The sequence below is a fragment of the Balaenoptera physalus genome (assembly GCF_965194825.1).
Source record: "Balaenoptera physalus genome assembly, chromosome: 6".
Classification (NCBI taxonomy): Eukaryota; Metazoa; Chordata; class Mammalia; order Artiodactyla; family Balaenopteridae; genus Balaenoptera; species Balaenoptera physalus.
The window spans coordinates 93,335,308-93,351,823 of NC_138885.1; the positions used below are offsets into that span (position 1 = coordinate 93,335,308).

The 16,516-nt window shown below is 36.5% G+C and overlaps 2 protein-coding genes across 5 annotated transcripts in view; one reads left to right on the forward strand and one right to left on the reverse strand.

The window, feature by feature from the left end:
* The window catches only part of FAM117B (family with sequence similarity 117 member B), an 84,638-nt gene extending 80,620 nt beyond the window's left edge, over positions 1 to 4,018 (forward strand). The window contains exons 8-9 of one of the 4 annotated variants that reach the window (XR_014265180.1): positions 60 to 975; positions 1,313 to 4,018. Coding sequence is in view for 3 of the 4 variants with exons in the window: in XM_082467095.1 (XP_082323221.1) it covers positions 60 to 378 (319 nt within the window). In the remaining variant the exon portion in view is untranslated. Of the gene's footprint in view, position 1 lies in introns of all 4 variants that reach the window. The other 3 variants (XM_082467095.1, XM_082467096.1, XM_082467097.1) reach the window with 3 other exon arrangements.
* ICA1L (islet cell autoantigen 1 like) overlaps positions 3,399 to 16,516 on the reverse strand; it is a 74,642-nt gene continuing 61,524 nt past the window's right edge. Inside the window, exons 12-13 of the mRNA XM_082467250.1 lie at positions 15,580 to 15,669; positions 3,399 to 10,916 (exon numbers count right to left, since the gene is read on the reverse strand). Of these exons, the coding sequence (XP_082323376.1) occupies positions 10,801 to 10,916; positions 15,580 to 15,669 (206 nt within the window). The 3' untranslated portion in view covers positions 3,399 to 10,800. The remainder of the gene's footprint in view (positions 10,917 to 15,579; positions 15,670 to 16,516) is intronic.

A 16,516-nucleotide genomic window follows, 5' to 3' on the forward strand; every position in this document is an offset into this window, starting at 1 on the left:
GAAAAGAACTTCTGATGTTCTGTGACTTAAAAGTATTGGGTTGTTTATTCTATGTCTAGGCCAAAACAACTTCACGAAATCCCGGCCTTTTACTGCCCTGACAAAAACAAGGTGAATTTCATTCCTAAAAGCGGCTCTGCTTTCTGCCTCGTCAGCATCCTTAAGCCACTCCTCCCTACACCAGATCTTACCCTCAAGGGCTCTGGCCACAGTCTGACAGTCACCACTGGCATGGCAACCACTCTTCTGCAGCCTATCGCTGTGGCCTCCCTGTCTACAAACACAGAGCAAGACCGAGTCTCTCGAGGAACGAGTACAGTCCCGCCACCAGCCTCTCTCCTCCCACCACCAGAACCCATTGAGGAAGCTGAAGGATAGGCCCCAGTGCTGTGAGGCCACTGTTCTGGGCAACTGAGAATCTCCTCCATCCCTTGGCAGCGATGGCATCGTGCGCTCCCAGTTGGCTATGATGTGCTCCAGCATTTCCACGCTGACACGTCACCATGCGGCTTCTGGAAGAAAGCAGCCCCGCTGATGGCTCTGCTCACTCCTGAAGGCCAGCCCTCAGTGCTTAGCCTGCTTTTTCTTAAAGCACCGGTTGAAAGAAGAAAAAGGTTTCATTCTTTCCTTTTGGAGGGCTGATATCACATTGTTTTTTGCTTTCAAATTAGACTTCTTTGAAAAAACAAATAAAAAACTGATCCCTGCAAACATGATTCTTGAAGGGAGACGTGAATGATGCTGCAAGAACCATCTTTTATATGAAAATGACTATTTTATAATACCAATGTTACGTTTTCTGAAAACATAGCAAACAGGATGTTCAGACGATTCTTTGGCCTCTGTTTCTTGTTTCCCTTTCTAGATGTGTGCTTTTCTCAGCTGTTTTCAGCTTTAGGACCAAAGGGATTGTTGACATTTTCCTAGCAATCTTAATCTCATGACTGTGTTCTTCTCCCAAACAAGAACTGATAGGTAAATGCATTGAACAAGTATATATAAAAGAGATAAAAAAGCAATATTAGTACATTACGTGATTTATGTTTTTTGATGTCAGAAGTTTGTGCTTTGGGTGAAATACTTGTAAAACTGCTGTTTTCCTCACTACTCCTGTACACATTTCACCATGTGGTCAGAAAAATTATAATCTGGAGACAAGTGCTTTAATATGTTCTCACCCATCATTGGAACTTGGTTTTAAAAATCAGTGAGCCAAAAGGAAACTACCCCGTGTCGACTGCTAGCTAGGAGTCAGGAGCCCCTTGGGTTTTCTGCTCAATACTTATCACATGATCTCCTTTCTTTCCCACAGGTGTTGTTCTACCTTTAACCGTCACTGTATCATAGCCCCAAGAGATCCTAAAATGGCTGTGCATGGATTTCCTCCTTTGCTTTTGTGATGTTGTTGTCTTGTGGATTTGGTCAGGGTTAGTAGTTTGCCAGGAGTGTAATCCGTTGAATAGCAATCCTTAGTCACAGAATCTTGCGACTGACGTTTCCTTTATGGTGGTTGGCACTGAGATATGTTGCCTATAGGTTTTGCTAGTTTTCCCTCCAACATTCCACACGGTGGGGAAAACAGGCAAGGAGAGCTTTGGAGCGTAAAGAACAGGAACCTTGGAAGGATCTATACGGTTTTGGATTTAGGCTCATCCTAATACAATCACTGCCAGTATCACATGACAGCAGCATTTCATGTCTGGGTATGTGGTAGTGAAATTAAGGAGCAGCTCTTTTTAAAAAGTTATAGCAAACAGTGTTGATAGAAAGCATCCTTCTAAGATCTTCATAAACTACCTTATGATGCAATAATTTAATGTTCCTATCTATACATATTATATTATAGGGAGAAAACAAATACTTGTAAAAGGGATATAGTTTAGAAGGTTAATATGTCAGTTTGTCCAGATATATCCCATCAAAGAAAAGCTAGTGGTAGCAATAAATCTTCTGAAAGGACTTCTTATACTCATGTACCTTTAAAACATCTAAGTAATTAAAAATTTTGCCCTGTTAAGTTGAAAACAGAGATGTATTTAGGCAAATTAGATAAACTCAAACATTTGAATAAGTCTGTCAGGTTTCAGTTGGTGGCATCGATGAATTTTGGTACCCCTTCTGTCCAAAACTAATTTTCCTGAAATTAGTACCTTGTGGCTTCTAAATCAGGAAAAGCTAAGTTATTCAAAGTCTAAATGTTCTGGTCAGTAGGTTCTTTGAGAACCTTGATTCTTTGCCTCTAACTTTATTTACCATTTCACCACTGAGAACTGCTCTGTCAGAAGTACAAAAGAAAGGTAAAGCTGAAATCAGGTGAGTTGGTATCGATGGTAGGAAGTTAAAAAATAAGGTTTCAAAAAAATCCAAAATCAGTTTTTGGATGACCTGAATTCTGTTAAATCTATGTTCTTTTCCTTGCCTTACACTTACTTCCCTTTCCATCTGTACATGTCACAAGGGTGTTTTACAACTACAATGCCACTTTGTAAACAGTTTTTCCTCTTACTCTGTTGTGCATGTTTATCTAACTCACATCTTTCTGTAGAGTTTCATATATCCTTAAACTAAAGTAATTTACAATCAGAATGGGAGAACAAGTTTAAGATAGTATTATTCACAGTCTCATAGGTGGAACTTTTAATGTTTGGTTGTAAGGAGAATGTGAATTTGCAGGTAAATGAATTATATGGTAACTAAACATAGTCCTCATGTTTGGGAGAAATAGAGCCTGAGATTTGAGGAGGGGGGGAAGGTACAAGGTATAAAAAACACTTAACTGCCAGTGCCAAAGGGCTAATTTTTAAGTATCTGAGCTTTATGCAGTCTTGAAAAAATTTTGGCCATAGTCTACTCGGCTTTATGTAACCTTGGTTCACAGGTGGTTGACTTTTTTTTAAAAATGGGTCTACTCTCAATAGAATGCATAATATTGTTTTCTAAAATTACATTCCATAACTACCTTGTTATTCTGTAGAAAACTGTACAGAAGGTAAATAAATTAGAATAGCTTCAATGGGAATATAATTTAAATTTTTAAAAAACTTAAATAAATTTACTTCCATTGCGGTAAAAGAAAGAAATAGGTGGCTTGTATATTTCAGCAAAAGAAAGCTATTCTCTGGTTATGAACTTTGTCAGTGTTAAGTTATTTTTACTCTTAAACGGTTTTTTCCTTGCGGTGAAAACATGAATTTACGGTTTCTGATCATGACCAAGTCTGTATTACTTGTCATGGCTTTTGTGAGCAATTATGTTTTAAAAATACCTGTTTTTCTTCTTTGATTAATATGGTGAGCATGGATGCCAAAATTATTTTTTAACTAGAGTCTTCATTTTGTTTAAAATATTTCTTATATTTGTGACAAGCCAAATCAGTTTTAGAAGGTGCTATTGCTAACTGTGGAATAACTGGCAACAAGGAAGCCTTTTTTTTTTCTTTCTTTCTTTTTAATGGTTGGCTTTTACTGGAAGAAGGTATTTAAAAAATAGAATTTATAGCTTTCTGTTATGTCCAAGATTAAGAGTGGGTTGTCAGAGTTTTCTTTTGTTAAAGGAAATAAAAGAAAAATTGCCACTACTGAATTTACTATTCTAAAGATTCATTCCTTAATGCTTAGAATTTCAATGTCTCAAGACCAGACCAGTGGACGTGCTGAATTTGCATTAAGAAAGCTAAAACACTTAACTTCGCACTTTAAGGTTTAAGTTTTACTCTGCCTAAATTAATGATAAGCAGAGCAGCCCTGAACAATATTTTGTTTGTACAATCCTGTTGAAGAATATAATTTATGTTTTTTAAAAGTCTTTATTTTTCATCTCTGTTGAAGCTGTGTAAATCTTTTTAAAATGCAATTTTTAAAGTTTCGTTTTTCTAACAAAATTCTCCCAAAAAAACAGCATTTCCAGTGGTGATAAATATTGTTACTGTGTACTTACGTATTCCCTATACCTGAACACTTGTTGCTGCCTCACAAGAAAATAGAACTTTTATGTTAAAAATAAAGTCTGTTCTTCTTGAGTCTTTTTCTGTGTACTTTTATGAATATTGCCTCAAATTCAAATTTCTTTCTTTTCAGATATTTCTAGCTTGAAATAACTTTAGTACGTTCTTTTTCACAGATAGAAAGGTGAATTTGTGTTAGGTAGCAGGATATATAATATTGCCAGTTGTTACTTCCTTGCTACCTCCTTAACTTGCTCTTGAACTGAAAGCACCTGATCTTTGTGGTAAGTACTAATAAGCAAATGTTAAAATATAAGCAAGCATACTGAAAGGCGTACCTGTTTATAGGTAATTCAGTACTTTACAGGTTGTTAGAGATTTAGCTGGGGGCAGTCACTTAATTTCATTCTAAAGTACAGATAGAGGAGTTTTTTCCCGTTTTGGTAATTCATTCTTGCTGCTTCCTTTGTGTCGGTGGTTTACAAATGGAAGACAGTTGTTTAGGCTGAAGGGTTTAATCTGTATGAAGTCTGCGTGCAGTATAATCATTTAGAAAGCAGGGTCATCTTTTAAGTGATATAAAAGTGTCACCACAGCTGCCTGTCATAAAAAGTGGTCACCAAGTTACTTTGCAAGAAATTCTAAAAATTATTTCTGGGGGTAAAAGTTAACCAGAATTTGGAGATTATATATATATAACATTATAATTAAACACAGCAGCAAACGCAAAGAGAATCTCTCAAATTGGCGTAACATTTTCTCCCATTTTTTTTTCTCTCAGTCTTTTCCTTCCACCTTTAAAGAGGTTGAGAGGAGCAAATTTAGATCTCACGTTGGGTGTTCCCATCTTCCCCCATTTATTTGATTTTTTTTTTTTTTGCTTTGATCCATTAGTATTAAATATACCCGCTCCCCCCAAAAGTTTTTAGGTCTGTAATGATCCTTTCCTTAAAAGATCATTGTAGACCTTTCAGTTGCTTTCCTTAAAGGCAACTGAAAGTTGCTTTTAAGTGGTTGGGTGTGAAATAGTATCCTCTTCCTAGGAGTTCCCTGCCGATGTATATCAATATCATTTTTTTCCCTTGCTAAGATTATGTTTGTTTTTTAAATATTTTAAACCTCTACTAGAACATGGTATGATAACACAGCCTTTGTTGCTCTTTGGTTCAGTGTTTTTCAAACTGTTTGGGTCTTGAAATGAATTAAATGGGTCCAGCCAACATTTTTTTTTAATGAAGCAGAACAGGAAACAAAAGTATATTGAAGACATCAGGGAAATAGTATTTGTATGTAAAGCTTTTGCTAGCCATAGGGATACATATGTACTAGGTTGTAAAGTAAAATATATTTCGTACTGTGGGTTGTAATCAAAATAATTTGAAAAATACTGTTGTAGATACAACTTCTGTGTATGTGTTTTGGGGTTGGTCTAGTATCTTAACACAGATACTGGAGTCTTTAAAGACATTGTTTCTACTTCTCTTTACTAAGCATCTCCAAATTGCTGGTTTTATTTTTAAAAATTCTTGTCTTTTCAGCAGTTTGCATCTTCCTCAAACTGAGAATTTATCTCCATATACTCTTTGATTTTATACAGTAGCATGGATGAGTCATGCTTAATCATTGTGTTGTTTTAGAGAAGACTGTCATGGAGCTCTGATGGCCAGAATCCCAGGAGTATGACCATTCATCTCAGTTCCACGCCTTAAGCAGTTATTTTTTGAGATCATTGGGATGATTCAGAGGAGTTGCAGGAAAAGCCACAATTTGGGTACTACTTCTGGCTCTGCAGCTTAATAGTCATGGGATCTTAGGCAAAGAAGTCACCTCTTTGAACCTTAGTTTTCTTATGTGATTTTAGGAAATGCTGATGACAGTGCTGTCAGTTAAATGGCTAGTGGGTGTGAAAATAACTTAAAAAACTGGAAGCAAACACACGTTATCATCTCCTTTCTGTTTTGTTAGGTAAGTTTATTCATCCCTTAGGAAAGCCACAAGTTGTTGGTCATGGAAAATGATCCCATAAAATTCATTTTACCTTGTAAAGTATAATACAGTCAAGGATGTTGAGCTGAAATCATAATGAAAGTAGGTAACACTTACTGATAGCTTTCCAAGTGCCAGGCTTGGTGCTTCCATTAACCCTGTGAAGCCAGGTACTGCTAGTTACTGTCTTATAAATTGCAAAATTGGAATTAGATTAAGTAACTTATCCATGGTCATACATCTGGGAAGTGTCAAAATCTGGCTTTGAACCAATTCTGATTCTAGAACTCAGACTTACTGCGACTTCTCCTATAACAGTGACATTAATAAAATATAGGTGTTTGGTATCATCGCAGATTATGTGCCCTTGGGTCGTAGCCTTGTTTGTTCTTTTTGGTCTTCTTCATTGCTTCAACTGCTGGCAGCTTGGTTCAGAGGGCGAAAAGAAAGTAACCTGGTTTGACACCACTTCCTGACCAAGGTAGGTAGTGACACAAATCCTCAAGCTCTGGGTTTTAATGTTGCTATAGCTGCAGAAATTCAAAAGAAATATTTTCTTTAATTTGGGGAGCACGTCTGTTAGAGAGGCAGAAAGTAGCAACTTCACATTTTTGGTGGTTTGTTTTTTTTTTAACTGACTTTTTGAGGTAAAGACTTAACGAAAGTAATTTTTTAACCTCAGTTACTTGGTATGCCCATTTCAGACAGACGATCAAATGAAATCACCTAGATCAGGGGTCCCCAACCTTTTTGGCACCAGGGACCGGTTTCGTGTAAGACAGTTTTTCCACGGACCGGAGCGGGGAGGGGGTTCAGGCGGTAATTCAAGCGAAGGGGAGCAGCACGTGAAGCTTCGCTGGCTCGCTGGCCCGCCCGCCGCTCACTTCCTGCTGTGTGGCCCGGTTCCTAACAGCAGGGGGTTGGGAACCCCTGACCTAGGATCACAATTTAGTTCATATATAATATTAACAGTAGTTATTCCTGTTTGGTAGGTTGCTGGATCATTTCTTTGTCGTCTACTTTTACAGACTTTTAAATGAGAGTATTACTTTGAAATGGAATAAAGAAAACAACTCTTTTTTCTTTCATGTAAAAACATGCCCTTCAATATCTCACCTGATAACACCACTCAGACCTTTATCTCCAGGTTGTACTTATTTTTGGACATTGAATGGTTTATTTACACCACTGAGTAGAGAACCATGTCTTGACTTTAGGTGCCAAGGACAGTTCTTGCTGAACTCTTTAGTCTTCTTTTAAATGGCACATAAAACATGGAAGAAATTTTATTTTGGGCTTATGGATGTGACCCATCCTAACGAACAAACGTTTTTCTTCCTATCCTGTTCTATAGGTTTTCTTTGCTATATTTAAATACCTTACTGTTGTGTTTTAAATGCATTACTTTCAATACTGCTGAATTAGTTAATATTTTAAAGTTTGTATTTCCTTCCTAGTTTAATGTCTGTATCCCAAGATTCTGGGTCTGCTTCATTGCTCAAGGTAAGGAAATGCAGGGCTCTGCCAGTGCTATGGAAGGTAGAAATAACTGGATCAATCAATCCTGCCTTGCTTTTTATTCCTCCCTTCAACAAATCAGGTTAAATGTTATGGCTTATATTTCACTGGTTATTGCTTCTAGGCTCAAAATTCTGCTATTTGTTTGTATTTCGTTACTGAGAGTATTTACACAAAGAATACACATTCTGTTTTTTCCCATATCTTACAAAGTCCCTCCTGCATGAAGTAAATTAGAAAGAATCAGTCTCACAAAGATATTAATTGCCCTGGTTTTATTTTCATTCTGTGGTAGCTGTATCATTCAAACTACCTTCTTATTACTATGGTCCTGAGGTAAAACCCAAGTTTTTGAATAGAGAAACAGTAACTGGATTTGTATTGAACACTTTAGCAAATAAACTTTGTTTTATGCCATCTTGTAATCTTTATTAAAAGAGGCTCAGAAAAATAGCACATTCAGACTTCCTTTGTTCATATGCTGTAAGACCTCTACATTTCCAGATGGTCTATAAAGATAGTTATGTGAAATATCCATAGTTGAAATACAAACACTTTTTCATTGTGCAAATACTGAAACCTGTTTTGTTAAAATACAGTTTGTTTCTAATCATATCAGAGTTATGTTTTACAATTAATGAAAGATTTCAAAAAATACAAAGTTATACCAATTTGATCTTAATCTGCCCTGGTATTTCTGCCTCTCTTATAAAGTGGTTGAAAAAAGATTAGGCAAATTTTTAGTTCTTCTGGGGCTCTTCTAAGTTTAAATGCATTCTTATTTGGTATTAAAAAGCATAACATAGATATTTCCCCCCATTTAATATAAAAAGCATCCATCCATTTGAAAGAGTTGTTCTCAGCCCACCCTTGGTTAAGGTTAATTAATATACTGCTTACTGAATGGTTATTCTAGATTTAACCAGGAAGCAGCTGATCACCTTTCTGTTCTGTGTTTATCCTGTCATTCCCTACTGAATATGTGCTTGGTTTCTTATTTTAGCTTGTCTCTTATTTTAGGTTTCCTATTATACCTGTTTTAGGTGTAATATAGCCAAATTTCTGTTTCTGGACCTTAAATTGAAGACTGAGCTTCAAATAATCTTGAGAAAATGTGAATAGTTACCTTCATTTTAATAGCAAAGTTTTAAATGTGCACTTCAAAAATGCAGTCAGACTTGCTGAAGTTATAACTAGACTTGCTAAGGCAGTTAATGTTGCTTTGAGGCTAAACGAGCAACTACATACTCTGTTGAAAGCGAAAATGTTAGAGAAATTAAGAACTGAAGAATAAAAATCCTTGTATGCTTCTATTTTTTGATAACCTTTGCTCTTGGAAAATTGGGGTTAGTATCCCCTTCACATTCGTAGTCTGGGATTTGGGCCTGGAGAGACTAGTGATTTTCCTCTGGGTTGAGTGTCTTTGTTTACATGAAATAACAACTGCTCTGCATGCATGTGAGGAAGCCATACAAATATTTTTGAACTAATGCATTAGTGAAAATGAAAGAAAAATGGCAAGAACGCAAGACATAAAATTAACATTTTCTGAGGTACTTCAAAGTTGAAAGCACAGAGCAGCCATGGGTATAGAATTTAGATTGTGATTCATAATTATAACCCCTGGTGATTGAGTTTTGGCGGAACAAAGACAGTATTGCATTCTGGGGCATTAAACTGAATAAAAAGGGAGAGTTACAAAATGCTTCTTAATGGTTAACCAAGTAAAGAAATAAGCGTGTGAAAATATTTTAAGGAAGGATTTACATAACCTTTTCTTAAGAAGTCCATGTTTCTGACCCTCAGATAAGGTCTTTCCAGCCTACACACTACTTGAGCATAGTTGTGGTTTTCTAAATAGCTTGTGAGCAGTTCAGACTGTAGTTAGGCCAGACTGTTGTGGATGGGAAGTGGGCTGCATTTTACCTGCCCTAGTCCATTCCTAAAAAATGTTTTTCTTTATACAGAGACTCAGAGATTACAAGCAGTTCTCTTGTAAATAATAATTAAGCCTGTTTAGAACTAGGAATACAATGAAAACTACTGTGAACGTCTTAGTTAAAATGTTTTCTTATGCAGATGCAATGGACTGGACAACGAAACAAGACACCTGGTGAACTGCCTCAGAACTAAAGGGTGGATGGGAAAAAACAGGAAACTGAGTGACTGTGTGTATACAGTGGCTATGTTTTCATTAGCTTATGCTAACTTCATTAAATAGCCTTCCTTCCAATACTTAGACTCTAAAGCTTTTAAGGGTATGTTTGTCCTTAGTAATCAAATAGAGCCTCAGATGATGTCGCCCACAGAAAAGTGGAAAAACACTCCCTTACTGATGGTATAGAGCTTTCTGTAACTTTGCCAGAAAGCTTTCTGGGTTAAATCATGTCAAGAAATGTGGGGTAATAAGTATTGCAAATCTGTATGAGGGTAAGTTAATTAGAATTTTTTTCCCTCATTCAGATAGAAGTTTCTGGGTCATTTCAGGAATACTACTGCCAGTTGCTCAGGGAGTATCCTCCCCTCGTTTTCTTTTAGGAAGCATATGAGTACAGTACATTGTAGTAGCAATGTGTGCACAATCTGGCCTGAAGACACTTGGACAATGTCTGAAGTACCAGAGGATGGACATTCTTGTGGTTTATAAAATGGGAAGAGAGATTTTTCTGTTTATGCAGAGGATGGACTTCTTAGCAAATAAATCATCCTGCTACTTCCCCAAGAAAATTCAATAATGAAATCGGGGGGTGTCCATGATTTTGTATGAAGGAAAAAAACTAAGGAATATTACATTTTAGCCTCCAAGTGGAGAAAACAAGCACCAAGTTTCTCTGTGATTTCACTGAAGCAAATTGAGTTCTCAAATCTTATTCTACCTTTCTAACTAAAGAAAAAACTGGTCTGGTTCTAGTGCTATCTTCCACAACAGAGAATTCCCCCTGCCACCGTTTTATTTAAAAACCAACCCCAAATCACAACCCAGTTTACATGCTGTCCTTCCTTTCTCTAGATACAGAATTCTCACAGCCAGCAAGGCATCTTATACATAAAAGGCTTTCCAAACAGATAAACACAACGCCTATTGATAATTATTCCTAGCTGTTATTTTTGAACTAACTTTTGGTATGTATTTCAGACTCAATAGTTTCTAGTATTTTCCATATATTAGCAACAGCTGTAAATCCAAGATATTAAAGAGATACTTAATGTATTAAAACGTGGTCCTTTCCATCTGTCTAACCTTGCAAACACAAGGTTTTCGTATGTAAGTGACAACATAAACTCCTTTCCACAAAGGCAATAAGTTGCAAAATTGGTGTCTCAAGGCCATTGAAGTGGCATCATAACTTCAGTCAAGCATTAAGAAGTTCATCATCTGAGTGTCCAATAGCATCTGGGTTTGAAAGCGGATCCAAGTCTGCAAATAGATTGAACCAGGCTGACATGTCTTGGTTACCACTGTTGGGAGCTATTAAAAAAGAAAAAAACACATTAGAGTCTCAGATTTTTAAAATCACATTATTGCGCCACTTTTATGATTTTAAAGTAGATGCTTCTTTTGAAACAAAGTTAAGACAGCTGACAAGAATAAACACCAATTACGTCTCCTTGAGGATAAGTTTGAAAAGCTAATGCAGATAACCTCATGCTTTGCTGAGGCTATTTAAGTAATTGCATGTTGCTCTGAGAAAGGACTTGATTAAAAGTGAAAAGGCAGGAAGTAGTAGAAGGCTCTCAGATAAGGTTCAAAATTTAACCTTTGTTCCTACAAAGTAGGAACATTACACTTGTAAACGTAGTATTTAAAAATCTATATTTATTAATTATAAAAGTAATATTAAAATAGTAGACATAGGGGGGGAAAATCCCCTAATCCTATCACATTTCCATGTGTACTTTAAAATTTTTGATAAATATATTATGGAGTGGGTTATGTCTCAGATATGACTTCCTGTTACCTGACTGGAAAATTGCATACATCAATAGTCTACAAGTTGTGTGGCAGATAGATAGTCAAGGATACACATCTATGCTGAAGGCTGGGACTAGTAAAAAACTGTACAGTGGCACAGACAGTGGGTCATCTCAGAAAGCTAGGCTCTTGAAGGCCAGGGGGTCCAGAAAGCAGGGCTGAGAGCCAGGGGACAATCTAAAGACCTACATATGAGACGAGGGACGCAGTGGGCAAAGGATGGAAGGCAGTCCTGCTCAGAAGCGTCTAAGGCAACCCTCTCTTACAATCAATCATGGTTACCACTTTCCACAGATCACAAGAGTTTGGGCTGTGGAGATCCCAAGCCTCAGGGATCAGGACAGAGTGAAAGCCTGCATTGTGTGTCCAGTTCTGCTTCTGGGAACCCCAAGGTAGTGCCGGTGATACCCACACAAGTTCTGGCTTTGAGTCCTGGGTATACTAGCTACTAATAAGTAATAATGGGCAAGTCATTTAACTTCAGGGGCCCTTGCTTCCTCATCTGTAAAGTAATGATCATATAATTTATTATTTTTTAAATTTTTATTGGAGTATAATTGCTTTACAATGTTGTGTTAGTTTCTACTGTACAGCAAAGGATTATAGGCAAATAGCAGCTTTCCCAATACCTCAGCCTTTTCGTGTTCAATTCTGAAATTTACTCACTTTATAGTCTCTATTTTTAATGATTTAGCACAATTCAGTTTACTGAGTTTAAGAAGAGAAAACTATAATTATGAATAGTCTGAATCCCTAAGGGATGGCTGTATTCAGAATTGGCTGCTGTGAATCTGTGATTTGCTTGGAATTGATGGATTCCCCAATTGATTTATCCCAAAGCATTAGGAAGAATTAAAATAGGGTTCCAGGAGTCCACAATGAATGATACATACCAACAAATAAGTAAAAAATGAGGGACAAGACAAAGCTTTTCCATATAGTAGAATGTAACTAATAAAGGCGGAGGGGAGAGGAGATGGAAGACCGCCATTTGGCAACAGCCACTGCAATAGACGATTCGTGCAGGAATTATCAATGAATGCTAAATTAGCGGGTGCAACTTTGATACTCAGAAATAAGCCATTCACACAGTTGCAAAATATTTTTCCACATGATAATTATTAATTACAAAGGGAAAAATATAATAGTAATTTGGTAGTGAACAAACCTGGCAGGCACCACCTTAACCAAGTGATCAGAGTTAACATTATAAGCAATAGGACAAAATAGACATCATGTGCCTCCTGATACGGTTTATGAAGAACACACAACATCGTTCCTGTGCTGCTAGTCTTGCCAAAATGCATAACATGAATCTAATTATGAGACAACATCAGATAAACCCAACTCAAGGAATATTCTAGAAAACAAATGGCCTGTACACCACAAAAAAAGCCAAGACGATGAAAGACAAAGATTGAGGAACTTCTCCAGATTAAGAAACTAAAGAGACTTGACAACTAAATACAATGTGAGATCCTGGTTTGGATCCTGGACTAGGAAAAAAATCTTTTTCTCTTTTGTTACAGAATACATTAGCGGGACAATTGACAAGATATGAATAAGGTCTACAGATTAGATAATAGCAGTATGGCAATGTTAATTTCTGATTTTGATCACTGAATTGTGATTATGTGAAAGAATGTCCTTGTTTTTAGGAAACATGCTGAAGTATTTAGGGGTGAAGGGGCATTATGCCTGCTACTTAGTCTCAGAATAATTTCAGTTCAGAAGAAATTACATACATATTACACTCACACACGTAGAGAAAGACTAAGGCAAACATGGTGAAATCTAGGTGAAAACATATAGGAATATTTTGTATTTTTGCAAGCCTTTCTGTAGGACTAAAATTATTTGAAAAATTTAAAATATTGATACCACACGGATTCAGAAGTCAGCCTGAAAGGGCTCCCACTGGTCAACACAGGAGCACCAAAATGACTAAGTACAGTAGTGATTATAAACCATCGAAAAAATACGAATCCATTCTGACAATAAATACATACGTAAATGGGGAAGAAGAGAGGTTTTTTTTGTTTACAGCAGGGTATTGAGGGCTGGTGGAAGGAGCCAATTGTATAGCATGTGAATTATATGTCAATAAGGATGTTTTAAAAATGTGATTAAAAAAATGTGATTAATGGATGAATGGATAAACAAAATGTGGTATATCATACAATGAAATATTATTCAACTTTAAAAAGAAAGGAAATCCTGTCACATGCTACAACCTGGATGAACTTTGAGGACATTATGCTAAGTGCAATAAGTCAGTTACTAAAAGACAAATACATTCCACTTATATGAGGTATCTAAAGTAGTCAAATTCATAGAAACAGAAAGTAAAATGGTGGTTACCAGGGCTGGGGAGAGAGAATGGGGACTTAGTGTTTAATGGGTGTAGAGTTTCAGATTTGCAAGATGAAAAGTTCTGGAGATCCGTTTCACAGCAATGCACATATACTTAACATTACTGAACTGTACACTTAAAAATGGTTAAGATGGTAAATTTTGTTATGTGTTTTTACAATAAAAAAATGTGGAGGGAGTGCTAGGGTTGGAAAAATGATGACTTTTCATCCATCATAATAAAGACAAGACTGAATCAGGCAAAAAGCAGCAATGGATGCTAAATCTATGTGGAAATTCTGACAAAGAGCAGGATGTGTACAAGGTCGCCAAGAGTCTCCCCACAGACTGCTTAGTAATTGCAAGGGAGGATCAAATAAAACAAAATAGTAATTGTATAGGAGAAAAACTGGACAACACCTTGATAGAGTGGTCAACATTAACAACACCCATGAGGGAGAGAGGGACAACTTTGAGATGTAAAACCCTGAGAAAGGAGCATCACCTATGTGTATTCTAGTCAGGATAACCTGACTAGATACTCAGGATAACGAATAACCTAAATTTAATTATAAGGAGACCTCAAATAAAACTGAAATAAGGAGCAGTCTATTAAAAACAAAACCAGTGGAGCAGAGGGACTCTATTCTTTTAAAATGCCCAGAAATCAAAGAAGAGCTGTGGGAATGTTTCAGATTAAAAGAGACTAAAGGGACATGGCAACTGAATACAATACATGACCCTAGACTCGCTGTCCCAGAGGGGGACAGTGCTATAAAGGACATTATGGAGTGAACTCAGGAAAATGGAATACACATACCTGGTAGATCATAGAAAAGGACTACGTTCATATTAACAGCCATACTGTGGTTGTGCAAGAGAATATACCTATTCTTAGGAAACACAAACTGCAGCATTAAGGGGTAAAGGGTCATGGTGTATGTAACTTACCCTCAAGTGGTTCAGATGAAATAACACACGCATTACACACACACACAAGCCTGCATAAAGCAAACGGGGTAAAATACTAACTATAGGTGAATCTCAGTAAAGGATATACAGGTGTTCTTTGTGCCATTTTCATTTATGAAATATTTCTGTATGTCTGAAATTATATCCAATTAAAAAGTTAAATCAGCATCAGTGACTAAGATTAATATGTATCTAAGATCCTGCAAGACGGAGAATGTGTCAATTTTCTATGTATATCCTGCATGGTAATTACAACATGGACCAGCTCTGCAGACAAAATATAGTAAGTACTCCTAGAGCCCGTGCTCCGCAACAAGAGAAGCCACTGCAATGAGAAGCCCACGCACCACAATGAAGAGTAGCCCCCGCTCACTGCAACTAGAGAAAACCCGGGCGCAGCAACGAAGACCCAACACAACCAAAAATAAATAAATTTTTAAAATATATATAGTAAGTACTCAATATATATTAGCAATTACTATGTACCAGGCCCTATGCTAAGACCCTGGGCGCATTCTTTGTCAATAGGCATTCTGTAAACAGAGCATCTTCTATCCCTAATGGTATTATCCATTATCAACAAACCTTAACACAAAATATAAAGGATTAAGGTACAGAATTTAGTTTACTATGGCAGCTCACAATTTCTGTTCAATTCTTTCCACAGTGAGGGATAGCTAGATACAGCTTTCATTTTAATTCATTATTAACAAAGTACTTTTCTGGACAATATGAGGTGAAGACTGTAACATGGTCCTTTTCTAAATTTACCTGAATTTGACTGATTGTTAATATGATGGCATATTACTTATGATAATATAAGTAAATAACTTACATTTTGTTAATTTCTTTGGACTCTGTGAAGGCACTGACTGGTTACCAATGTGTGAAAGAGGAAGTTCTAATCCCCCTTGGGAGGCCCAGCCTGGGGAAAGAGAAATAATGAATTATCCATTATTAATCAAATAGAAAGTAGCATCAGCAAAACAAGAAAAGGGAAAAAATATCTAATAAAAGTCCTCCAATCTTTGTACCAGGGTAATATTCCACAGTATAAGACATATACCTGCTATTATGAATTTTATTCAAATCATCTAAGTTTAGTCCCAGCTAGAGTTAGACTTTCTTACATTTTGCAAAGTGGTTCTGAAATAAATATACAAGCTTTTTTTCTTTAAAACTGGCAAATGGATAAGGTGTAGAAAGAGAAGCTTTAAGGAGTCAGGATGAGAGGAAATAAACATGACAATTAGAATCCTGAAACCTATGAATAGGTTTATACCCTTTGACTTGGTAATCCCATTCCTAGAAATGTATCTTAAGGAAATAATTTAACTGAAGGAAAAAGTACGTGCATGATTTTGTTTATTGCAGCTTTATCTATAACATGAAAAAGTAGAAACAATAAGGAAGGAATTAAGTGGATTATGGTGGACAAATGTGACGAAATATGATATACTCCTTAAAAAGTATCATTATGAATACTAGTAACACAGGGCAATGTCTGCTGTAACATGAAAACTTATTTATGCTATAATTAAAACACAGCACTAGAAAGGAACTTAGATTATCTGGCCTACTACCTTCCTTGTATAGTAGAGATCATCTGAGGCCCAAGTTCCTACTTGAGCCTCCTAGAACATAGATCTTTAAACTCTCAGGGCAGCTCACCTTCCTGGTCTACATCACAGGAGAAAAAGAGGTAGACATAAAGGAGAGACTAGTGAAGTAGGAAGAGTCCTGTGCTGGGAGCAGTTTAACAATTTAAACTG